The 12553-nt window shown below is 47.1% G+C and overlaps 1 protein-coding gene across 2 annotated transcripts in view; it reads left to right on the forward strand.

The window, feature by feature from the left end:
- The first annotated feature begins 1071 nt into the window (after positions 1 to 1071).
- LOC144594461 (E3 ubiquitin/ISG15 ligase TRIM25-like) overlaps positions 1072 to 12553 on the forward strand; it is a 33176-nt gene continuing 21694 nt past the window's right edge. For both annotated transcript variants that reach the window (XM_078400955.1, XM_078400956.1), the window contains exons 1-5: positions 1072 to 2152; positions 4806 to 4901; positions 5007 to 5237; positions 7618 to 7789; positions 10796 to 10864. In XM_078400955.1, coding sequence (XP_078257081.1) covers positions 1565 to 2152; positions 4806 to 4901; positions 5007 to 5237; positions 7618 to 7789; positions 10796 to 10864 — 1156 coding nt within the window. In that variant the 5' untranslated portion in view covers positions 1072 to 1564. The remainder of the gene's footprint in view (positions 2153 to 4805; positions 4902 to 5006; positions 5238 to 7617; positions 7790 to 10795; positions 10865 to 12553) is intronic.

Below are 12553 nucleotides of genomic sequence, written 5' to 3' on the forward strand. Positions count from 1 at the left end.
TGGTATCATCACACACTGTCCCCCCCCACAGCACTGATTACACTGCGAGAGGTGAAGAAGGGTCACCCATTCCTTCTCTCCTGAGATGCTGCATGACCCGCTGAGTTACTCCGGCATTTTGTGAAATAAATACCTTCTTCGATTTGTACCAGCATCTGCAGTTATTTTCCTGCACTGCGTGAGGCCTAGGCTAGGCCCCAACCAACGGCTGGTGTTGCTTACTAAAATGGCGGCCGCACCGTTGCGCACCACACTTCAGTGTCGGCGACGGCGACAGCGACGGAGCGGGCCATCTTGCTGCTCTTGTATCTTTGGCTGAGAAAGCGAGGAAGAGGTTGAGGAGGCTGGGCGGACAGAGGAGAGGGAGGCGCTGTGGGTGGGACCAGGGAGCAGGAAGCAGATGAGCTGTGCTGAGGCGAGGCTGCCAGGGAGGCGGTGACACTGAGCTGGGGAGGAAGGCCCAGTGCCTTGTGAATCCCCGCCGTATTCTGGTGCTGCTGCTGCTGTAACCGGCCGGGGGAGGGAGACGGTCGGCGGGGAGTGTGCGGTGGATCCCGGGCCGGGGGGCGAGATACACATCCAGGGGGGTGAGGGTGCAGATCCAGGGGCTGAGGGTGCAGACCCAGGGGGTGAGGTGCAGATCCAGGGGGTGAGGGTGCAGACCCAGGGGGTGAGGGTGCAGACCCAGGGTGGTGAGGTGCAGACCCAGGGTGGTGAGGGTGCAGACCCAGGGGTTGAGGGTGCAGACCCAGGGGGTGAGGGTGCAGATCCAGGGGGTGAGGTGCAGATCCAGGGGGTGAGGGTGCAGACCCAGGGGTTGAGGGTGCAGACCCAGGGGGTGAGGGTGCAGACCCAGGGGTTGAGGGTGCAGATCCAGGGGTTGAGGGTGCAGACCCAGGGTGGTGAGGTGCAGACCCAGGGGGTGAGGGTGCAGACCCAGGGTGGTGAGGGTGCAGACCCAGGGTGTGAGGGTGCAGACCCAGGGGGGTGAGGGTGCAGACCCAGGGGGGTGAGGGTGCAGATCCAGGGGGTGAGGGTGCAGACCCAGGGTGGTGAGGGTGCAGACCCAGGGGGTGAGGTGCAGACTCAGGGGGTGAGGGTGCAGACCCAGGGGGGTGAGGCATCACCCTGAGCCTGGGGTGAGGGTGCAGATCTGTGTGTATGTGGAGCGAGTAGGGCAGATTCCAGTGGTTGAGGGGCAAGGGAAGCAAATCCTGCTCTCTGAGAGGTGAGGGTGCAAATCTGGTCTTTGATCTGGGGCCGATCCTGGTGTTTGAGGAGGGCGGATCCCAGTGTTTGAGGAGTGAGAAAAGTTTGACAGGTAAGAGGGTTGATCCCAGTATCCAGGAGATGAAGGGGTGAGGGAGTGTGTTTGAAGGAGGAGGGAGGGGGTGCAGATTGTGGTGTGAGAGGGGCAGATCTTGTTGTTTGACAGGCGAGGTGGCAGGTCCTGGTGTCTGGGAGTTGCAGGGGCAAGGGCCTTGTGCTTGAGTTTGAGGGGTGTTGGAAGGACGTTTTTTTTGGGACAATGTCTGCAGCTGAGAATGGGCTCTAAGCCAGGGTGATGGCCCAACCCATGGCCACGGCAGACCTCTCATCCCTGGAACAGCAGCTCTCCTGCTCCATCTGCTTGGAAGTCTTCAGCGACCCCGTCAACCTTCCCTGTGGACACACGTTTTGCCTGCATTGCATCCAGAAAACCTGGGATCACAATTCCCTCAGCTCAGTCAACATGTGCCCACAATGCCGGGCAGTCTTTGGCCCCACTCCCACCCTGCAGAAGAACATTGTCCTCTGCGGGATCGTGGACGAGTTCCACAGAATGGGCCAGATGGAGGCAAGGGTGACCCTGGCAGAAGACGTGCCGTGCGATTCTTGCCTCAGCTGGACCAAAGCGGTGAAGTCCTGCTTAACCTGCTTGTCCACGTTCTGCGAGGGCCACCTCAGGCCACACCTCGAGGGCGAGGCCTTTCGTGACCACCAGCTCAGCCACCCCGTCAAAGATTTGGGCAAGAGGAGATGCAAAGTGCACTCGAAGCTCCTTGAGTTCTTCTGCAAGACGGATCAGATGTGCATCTGTGGTCTGTGCATCTTGCACGCACATCGGGATCACAAAGTCATTACCACAGAAGAGGAGACCAAGGAGAAAAAGGTAGGCTGCACCTGTGGTGCATTTGTAAAAGGACGCTGCTAAGATTGAAGTAGTGTGAGAGTTAAGGACCACTGAGTTCCCACAAGTCCAACAGGTCAAACAAAACTGTTGGTCTCAAGAGATATTGAGGATTGTGTGTAAGAAAAAAAAGCAGTTTGTGGTAGATATTGAGATGTGCAAACAGATGAAGCCCTTGAGGAATACAGAACACTTATAGTTAAAACAAAAAGCAGAGGGTGAAAACCAGATAGGAAGTAGCATTTGTGGACCAGATTGGGGATAATTCTAAGCTTTTTTTAAGTGTCAAGGATAGGGATGATATTTGAGGGGGGCACAGAATATAAATGAAGTCTTGAATGGAAACATCACATCCATATTTGCTGTAGAGGACATTGTAGTTGGAGAATACACTGGGGGAGGTGGTGGAATTCTAGAACCGATTACCATTGAAAAGGAGGAGGTGTTAGACATCTTAGCAAAATTAAATCTCCAGGCCTTGAAGTTGTGTATCCCAGGCTACCAGGCTCCCTCTTATCCCCTCTCCCATCAGGCAAAAGGTAGAGAAGTGTGAAAACCCACACCTCCAGATTTCATGGACAGTTTCTTCCCAGCTGTTATCGTGCAACTGAATCATCCTACCACAACCAAAGAGCAGTCCTGAACGACTATCTACCTCATTAGTGACCCTGGACTATCCTGAGCACTTGACCTCTGCACCCATCCCTGGCCACAGCAGATGTCTTCACCTGCCAACCTCTTATCATCTTTCCTATCCCCTCCCCACCTGGTTCCACCTAGCTATCATCCCTACCTTATCTGTTTAGTTTAGAGAGCAGTCCTGAACTACTGTCTACCTCATTGGAGACCCTCGGACTATCTTTGATCGGACTTTACTGGCTCTATCTTGCACTATTCCCTTATCATGTATCTGTACACTTTGAATTGGTCGACTGTAATCATGCATTGTCTTTCCGCTGACTGGTTAGCACGCGACAAAAGCTTTTCACTGTACCTCGGTACACGTGACAATAAACTAAACGGAACTTTTAGCTTAGTTTAGAAATACAGCGTGGAAACAGGCCCCGAATCATCCGGGAAAAACCCACGCAGTCACAGGAAGAACGAACCCACTTTATACAGACAGCACCCGTAGCCAGAATCGAATCTGGGTCTCTGGCGCTGTAAGGCAGCAACTCTACTGCTGCACCACCTGGTTCCATCTATCATCTATCAGCCTCCATCCTTACCCTTCCCCATCACTCCTTCAACTCCATCTGTCTAATTTTTAATTGTTATATTTCCACCCATCACCTACCCAGTCCTTGTTTCACTCCTCCCTCTCACTTCTATAAACGGGCTATCTTCTCTCGACCCTCCCAGTGGTGAATATAGGGGCTCGACCTGAAACATTGACAATCCCTTTGCCTCCACAGATGCTGCTTGAACCGATGAATTTTATTGCTCCAGATTCCAGCATCTGTAGTGGGTTGTGCCTCCTGCCACCGAATCCAGCCCCAAAAGGAGATTTGGATGGCTCTTTATCAATAGCATTAAAGTGCAGTGTGGGGCTGGAGGGGATGTGAGTGGAGATTCCTTCAGATCGACGATAGACACAAAATACTGGAGTAACTAAGCGGAACAGGCAGCATCTCTGGATGGAAATTAGTAGTAAAGTTAATGACGTCCGTGAGTTCTGCAGGGTTGCAGGAGGTAGCACCGATGCAGTCAATGTAGCGGAGATAGAGTTTGGGATAGGGCCAGTGTACGCCTGGAACAGGAATTGTTCGACGTACCCTACAAGGAGGCAGGCATAATTGGGGCCCATGTGAGTGCCCATGGCTACGCCTTGGATTTGGAAGAAGTAGGAGGAGTCGAAGGAGAAGATGTTAAGAGTGAGGACCAGTTCTGCTCGGCGGAGGAGAGTTGGTAGGGGGAAATTGCCGGGTCAGCAACGATGTAGATTAAATTTAACAACGGGCACCTTCAGATGGGGTCTTCAATTCACTTTGCCTGGGAGACTGATCAGGCAATTAGATTTGTGAAAACTGCTTCATTCAAAGGAGAAACATCGAGTGATTGCGGCCATGTCTTGATGAGTCTGCTGTGATTTAAGACTAAAATTTCCAAATTCATGTTATTTGGCAGATACATTGTATTTAAATACACGTTATAAATTCCCTTATGGTGGACAGAAAATGCTGGAGTAACTCAGTGGGACAGGCAGCATCTCTGGAGAGAAGGAATGGGTGATGTTTGTGGTCAAGACCCTTCTTCAGATTGATGTCAGGGGAGTGGGCAGGACAGAGATAGAATGTAGTCGGAGACAGTAAGACTGGTGGGAGAACAGGGAAGGGGAAGGGGGAGGGGATGGAGAGAGAGGGAAAGCAAGGGCTTTTTGAAGTTAGTTAAATTTTGAAATGGTGTGTGATATAAAGGTCTGATGCTCGTCTGTGGGGTCATGGTCCAAGGCTAAGTTGGAGGAGGTGTCTGAGAGTTGCTGCCTGGCCTCAGCCAGAGGTCAGCGCGCCAGACTCCCACGGCGCCTTCCTTGTCGGCGGGTTTGATTATCAAGTTGGGGTTAAATTTTTAAATGGTGTGTGATTTTAAATTTTTAAATGGTGTGTGAATAAATTCCGTTATGTTCTCTGTAAAGAATCTTCTTCGGGAAGAAAGAATAAGAAGGCAAATTCAAATCGAAGATATTAACGCAGCTATTCTCAAATTAAAGGACAATGCCTCGTCTATCAAAGTGAGTATCAACCGTGTCTTTACATTTTTTAAAGAAAAATAAAGCAGTTGTTCTCTTTCCTGTTTCAATTCTGAGCGTCTCTGTAATCTTCCCTTAATTAATCAGGAAACTACGTGTCAGGTGAGATCTGACATCGATAAGAACTTTGGTGATCTTATCAACTGTGTTAAAGAGTCGCAGAGCATTGTAACAAACATCATTGAGAGTGAGGAAGCTGTTGCCTTGGGGCAAGCCGACAGCATCCAGAACTGGCTGCACCAGAGGTACACTGGCCTCAAGAGGAAGACTGATGAAATAGACCTGCTCTTGAAATCTGACAGCATCCAGCTCTTAAAGGTAGGCAAGATCTTGACTGAACAAAGCTTTTAATGATACTCGTCTAGTCTGTAACCAGTGAAAAAACAGTTCCAGGCACAAGGAGCTGAAGATGCTGGTTTAATTTTTAAAAACCACGAAGTATTGGAGTGACTCAGCAAGTCAGGCAGCATCTCTGGAGGACTTGGATAGGTGACTTTTGGGTCAAAAGTCGTAGGTGATAGGAGTAGAATTAGTCCATTAGGCCCATCGTCTACTCTGCCATTCAATCATGGTCGGGATCCTTCTTCAGACTGATTATAATTAGGAGGAAGAAAAACGGGCAGAGGTGGGGGTGGGACAAAGCCTGGCAAGTGATAGGTGGGGTACAAATGAGGTGGGTTTTAGATGAGAAGATGGGTAGATAAAATCCATCCTTTCCCCTTCTCTCTGTCTCCTTTCACCTGTTTCCTTTCCTCTGGCTTTACATTTCACTCCTTACTCCTTTGTCCCCTTTTTATCTCTAGCCATTGTAACCAGTATTTCGGGTTATCAGTGATGCAATGATAAAAAGAGGAAATTTGTCTTTTTTAACTAAACTTGAGAAATTCTGTCATAAATGTTCATTGACTGAATTAGGAGATGCATGAGGAATATGAAAGCAGATGGCTTTTCACAAACGATAGGAGCAGAATTAGGCCATAGCCCATTAGGCCCTCCTAACCCCATTAGGCCCTCCTAACCCCATTAGGCCCTCCTAACCCCATTAGGCCCTCCTAACCCCATTAGGCCCTCCTAACCCCATTAGGCCCTCCTAACCCCATTAGGCCCTCCTAACCCCATTAGGCCCTCCTAACCCCATTCTCCTGCTTTCTCCCCACAACCCCTGACACCTGTACTAATCACGAATCTATCTTTCTCTGCCATAAAAATATCCATTGAAATTGCTTTGATGGCTTCTGAAGAGCATGCATTTGAATTGCCCGCATTGCTAGGCAGTTGGAGAATTTATATGGATATATACCTATCTTTCTAGGCTACCAGGAATTCTGCTCTTATATTTATTTCCAATTGGCAGTGTGGGACAAAAGCATCTTGGACACCGTCTTATCTCACTATTTGCAAATCTCTATGAGTAGATTGGCAGGAACCTCTTCAGACATGATTTCTCACCCACTCCATGTTTAAGAAATCTGCTCATATTTACTCCTATTAGAACTTATAGGCAATTTGATTGGATTTGTTCTTATACTATCAAATGTTCAGGAGGATGCAGACTTTTCTGGATAAATAGCAATGAACTATAACATCTAATCCATCCACAGGAATAGCTTTGAGATGCCTCGACAGGGATGTGTTTGCAGGGATTCATTTTTACTCTTCTTCTTGGGATTAAAATTAGCCTCTTTTGTCTTTTCTGTCAAAACATTCGTGTGGTTTGTACTTAGATCTGCATCAAAGCAGTTTATGAAAAATCTGAGTGGTATAAATTGACTTTGTAATCCAATTGTCGACGGCTCACCACATTCTCATCCCAAACCCTTCATTCTGGCTGGAGTCATGATAACGGGAGAATGTGAATCTTGTTGGCTTGGACATTGTGGCATTCACAGCTATCCTTTGGAAGCTCTTAAGATAGAGCATGACTTGAGATGTTCCAGTGCATTCATACATTGCAGCTAGGGCAATGTTAGAGAAGTAGAGAAATAAGATCGTTATTGCCGCTCAACAATAGATCGTGAATTAAGTTGTTTCAGACTATGTTTGATAATTATGGATTACTATCTATAGTTCTATAATGTAAACCTTCATGCATCTGAGAACTCTGTCAAAGCAGCGTGTAATATCAATTCAGTGCTATTTGATATTTATTATAAAATAACTTTGTTCTATACCTTCTTCCTTGCCTACATCCAGGGTCCCCAGCAGCCCTTCAAGGTTAAACAGGTTCAGGTGCACCTCCTCTAACCTCATCTACGACATCCAGTGTTGCTGATATGGCCTCCTGTATATGGGCAAGACCAAGTGTATAATTGGCGGCCGTTTTGACGAACATTTGCGCTTGGTTGGCCAAGGCCTACCAGATCCCCCAGTTGCTTCCCACTTTGCTGTTCCCATACTAACATTTCTATCAAAGACCCCACCCCCCCTCGCTTGTGTTCACCTATTACCTGCCGCGCTTTGTCCTACCCCTCCTCTCTTCCAGCTTTCTTCGCGCTACAATCAGTCTGAAGAAGGGTCCTGACACGAAATGTTACTTATCCATGTTCTCCAGGGATGCTGCCTGATGTGTTGAGTTAATCCAGCATTTTGTGTCCTTTTTTTTAATGCAAAAGAACCATTATTCAGGGCTGCAAACAATGCAGTTTATGTGATAGGAAGTCATGCAGAAGAGTTAATCTTGTTATGCTTTGCTTTGTAGGAATATCAAACTCTGGAAGAGATGGAGACAGACCTTGTGTTACCCACATTGGATACTGATATTGATAAGCAGCTTTCCAATTTAAGGTGCACGATTGCTGAATTGACAAAAGATATTATGGAAAAACTGCTTGAAGCCTATCGAGAGAAGCTACCTGCAATTGAAGACAATGGTAGTACCTTTTTATTCTAAGTGATTCCATTCTCCTTGTCTTCTGAAAGTGTCCTGGGTTTCATGAAGCTTCTCGTGTAGATGGTCATCCCTGGCTGGGCGATGATGTTGAGAGCTGGCAGATCAGGGTCAAAAGGAGACACAAGAAACTGCAGATGCTAGAACCCTGAGATAAAGGCAAAGTGCTGTAAGAACTAATCAGGCCTCAATTCAGGTTGGGAAACTTTCTCAAGAAGGGTCACGACCCGAAACGTCGCCTGTCTATTGCCTCCCCCGATACTGTCTGACCCACTGAGTTCATCCAGCAGATTATAGACAAACTTGACTCTGTTCCAATGGTGCTTTCACATCCTTGATGCATCACATTGTCTTATTTGGCCTTTGACTCTTGCATAATATCCATGAGATGTCTATCCAGAAATTCCAGTGGACCATAAAGGCTGCTTCAAAGTGGTGTCAATGTGTCAATGTAGTGATTGGTTTTGTTATTTGTCCCATCAAATTGTTTGGGAATTAATTTTAACAGACTAGTCAAAGCACATGTGAGTTAGTTAGTTAGTTTTGTTGTTTAATGTGTGCTAGCTGAATCTTCAGTTCCAACCCAGCGGTATGAAGACTGATTTCTCTAACTTCAAGTAACCCTTGCTTTTCCCCTCTCTCCGTCCCTCCCCCACCTTAGTTCTCCGACTAGTTTCACTGTCCTGATTAATTTTACTGATATTTTACTGATTGTATGCCTCGTTGTTGCCTTCCCCTCAGCGAACAATGAACCATTCTACATTTCCTTGATCATCGCCTGCTTTAATCTGTCGTTTTCACACCTTCCTCAACCATATCTCTGGTCTCCCCCTCCGCTAATTCTCAGTCTGAAGAAGAGTCTTGACTCGAGACGTCACCCATCCCTTCTCTCCAGAGATGCTGCCTGCCACACTGAGTTACTCCAGCACTTTGTGTCTCTCTTTGGTTCCATTGTTGAGCTTGGGTGTAGATTGGTCATGGGCCAAATGAGGTCCATGACTGGACAGTGGTTTGGAGTGGGACGTTAAAGGTGACTGGGAGCTGGGAAGAGGAGACAGACACTTTGCTTGTGGGTTTGTGCTTGGCGCCCAGGGGAGGGAGTCCACACATAACCCTAGAGACTGGAGAGCGAAGAGAGGAACAACTAATTTTGGAGATTGGGGAGGTACTGTTTCTGGGGATATGGGAGAGATTGAGACCAGCAGCACATTAGTTGGGGTGGAGGTTGGGGGCAAGATGATACAGCTTGGAGGACAAAGATTTTTTGAAGAGAGTTGTTGCTGGTGGCAGGTACAAGGGGTTTTATGGAGGGTGGGGGGCAGTGTGCATGCCATGGGAGTGGTAACCAAGGATGAAGACAAACAAGTGCCTCGCAGGTCTCCCGATTTGACACAGCATTTTCAGACCGTATTGTTCTGAGACTGCCCGTTGATAGACCATCCTGGGCAATGTGGTCCAAATTCCCCTCCCAATGTTGCAAAAGGAGCATTATGTGGGGAATAAGATAACGTGACCCTGACTCCTGAACACCACTGGGGCTACAAGAATGATGCATTACAGAAAATGGCAAGTTTCAGTGTGATTCAATTTGTAGCTCAGTTTAGAGATACAGCATTAAAACAGGCCCTTTGGCTCACCGAGTCCACACCGAACACTGATCATCTATTCACACTAGTTCTATATTGTCCCACTTTCATGTCTTGTAAATGTTGTTATATTTTCTGCCTCAACTACCTCTGACAACTTATTCCATATTCCCACCACCCTCTGTGTGAAAAAGTTACCCCGCAGATTCCTATTAAATCTTTCCTCTCTCACCTTATACCTATGTCGTCTGGTTCTTGATTCCCCAACTCTGGGTAAAAGACTCTGCATCTATTTATTCTATCCATATCTATTCTCCTCATGATCTCATACACCTCTATAAGACCACCTCATTCTCCTATGCTCCAAGGAATACAATCCTGGAATACAATCCCAACCTCTCCCTATGGCTCGGGCCCTCAAGTCCTGGCCCATTTGTCAGTGTGAGTGTCAGAATATAAGTTCTACCTCATTTACAGCAATTATGTTTAGTTTAGTTTATTGTCACGTGTACTGAGGTACAGTGAAAGCTTTTGTTGCGTGCTAACCAGTCAGCCGAAAGACAATACATGATTATAGTCGAGACATTCACAGTGTACAGATACATGATAAGGGAATAACGTTGAGTGCAAGATAAAGCCAGTAAAGCCCGATCAAAGGTCGTCCAAGGATCTACAAATGAGATGGGTAGTAGTTCAAGGCTGCTTGTTGTGAATCCTGGTTGTGGTGGGATGATTCAGTTGTCTGATAACAGCTGGGTTGCTGAATCTGGAGGTGTGCATTTTAACACTTCTATACCTTTTGCCTGATTGGAGAGGGGAGAAGAGGGAGTGGCCAGGGTGCGACTCGTCCTTGATTATGGTGCTGGCCTTGCCGAGGCAGCGTGGGGTATAAATGGAGTCAATGGAAGGGAGGTTGGTTTGTGAGACGGACTGGGCTCCGTCCACAATTCTCTGCAATTTCTTGGGGTCTTGGATGGAGCTGTTCCCAAACCAAGCTGTGATGCATCCCGATAAAATGCTTACTATGGTGCATTTGTAGAATTTGGTGAGAGTTGTTGGGAACATGCCGAACCTCCTAAGACTTCTAAGGAAGTAGAGGCGTTGTTGTGCTTTCTTGGCTGTCTCTTCAATATGGGTGGTTCAGGAGAAGTTGTTGGTGATATTTACTCCTAAGAATTTGAAGTTTTCAACCATATCTACTTCGACACCATCAATGTAAACTGGGGTATGTGTTGCTTCGCTTCCTGAAGTCGATCACTATCTCCTTTATCTTGCTGACATTGGGAGAATGGTTGCTATATTCCATTCCTCACTTTAATGTTTCAGCAAGAGATTTTCACATGGTCTGGCTATTCAAGGTAGTTTTCATTTGAATAAAAGATCTTTTCTTGCATGCATTTCAGGACCTTGGACGACCGGCAACTTTTCCAAATTGCCTCAATACTCACAACTCGTAGCTTCTCAGCATTTGGGTAAGTTTCCTTCCCTTACCGTTTGACAAGAACATTTGTAGTTCTTGAACCAAGAACCTAAGTGCTGATCATTTGGTTTGTAATTCTCAGCACGTTTGCAAACCAGTAAGTGCCTCTCATCGAGTCATTCAGCGTGGAAACAGGCCCTTTGGCCTAACTTGCCCATGCCAACCAAGATGCCCCAAGATGCCCCATCTATACCTGCCTGCGTTTGGCCCACATCCCTCTAAACCTTGCCGATCCATGTACCTGTCCAAATACCTTTTAAACGTTGTTATAGTACCTGCCTCAACTACCTCCTCTGGTAGCTCGTTCCATATAACCATATAACTGTGTGAAAACGTTACCCTTCGGGTTTCTGTTAAATCTTTCCCCTCTCAGCTTAAACCCATGTTCTTTGGTTCTTAATTTCCCATTTCTGGGTAGGAGACTCTGTGCCTTTACCCAGTTGTGCATGTCCTCTATTGCTTACATGAAGATATTTGGTGACAAAGTTAGCCAAATTTAAAAATCCATTTGGAAAAAAAATTCCATGAGATCTGGCCAGGCCAAAATTATTGATCTGAAAAATGTTGTTCTATCTACTGGGTAGATCAAACGATAGGAGTCAGGTCAAGTCAAGTCAAGTTTATTTGTCACATACACGTACACGATGTGCAGTGAAATGAAAGTGGCAATGCCTGCGGATTGTGCAAAAAAAATTACAATTACAGCATATAAATTAAAATTAATACAGAAAAGAAAATTTAGCCCCTGGAGTTATAATAGTTAACAGTCCTGATGGCATGTGGGAAGAAACTCCGTCTCATCCTCTCCGTTTTCACAGCATGACAGCGGAGGCGTTTGCCTGACCGTAGCAGATGGAACAGTCCGTTGCTGGGGTGGTAGGGGTCCCTCATAATCTTGCTTGCTCTTGATCTGCTCATCCTGATGTATAGGTCCTGCAAGGGGGCGAGTGTAGTTCCCATGGTACGTTCTGCCGAACGCACTACTCTCTGCAGGGCCTTCCTGTCCTGGGCAGAGCTGTTCCCAAACCAGACTGTGATGTTGCCGGACAGGATGCTCTCTACAGCCCCAGAGTAGAAGCATTGAAGGATCCTCAGAGACACTCTGAATTTCCTCAGCTGTCTGAGGTGGTAAAGGCGCTGCCTTGCCTTACCCACCAGTGCGGCAATGTGTGTTGTCCATGTCAGATCCTCTTTGATGTGGACTCTCAAGTATTTAAAACTGCTCACCCTATCCACAGTAGACCCATTTATCTCCAGTGGCGTGTACGTCCTCGGATGCTGAGCCCTTCTAAAGTCCACAATCAGCTCCTTAGTGTTTTTGACATTCAAGAGGAGGTTATTGCCCTGACACCAGAGTGCCAGATCAGCCACCTCCTCCCGGTAGGCCTTCTCATCGTTGTCGGAGATCCGGCCCACCACCACAGTGTCATCAGCAAACTTGATGATGGAGTTTGAGCTGAACCTGGCCACACAGTCATGTGTGTACAGGGAGTACAGGGCTGCACCTCGACTACCAGATCCAGTTCTGGTTGCAGGGAAAGGATTGTACTGTTTGTGCTCAGAAGAAATAGTGGAGAAGGGAAATTAGTTTATTCTACATTGCAGTGAAGCAGAATAACTTGAGTGTGTATTGTAAAAACTGGTCTAAGACGTCATTCAGGATGCATAAGGACGGATGAAA

Source organism: Rhinoraja longicauda, chromosome 6 (genome assembly GCF_053455715.1).
Source record: "Rhinoraja longicauda isolate Sanriku21f chromosome 6, sRhiLon1.1, whole genome shotgun sequence".
Classification (NCBI taxonomy): domain Eukaryota; kingdom Metazoa; phylum Chordata; class Chondrichthyes; order Rajiformes; family Arhynchobatidae; genus Rhinoraja; species Rhinoraja longicauda.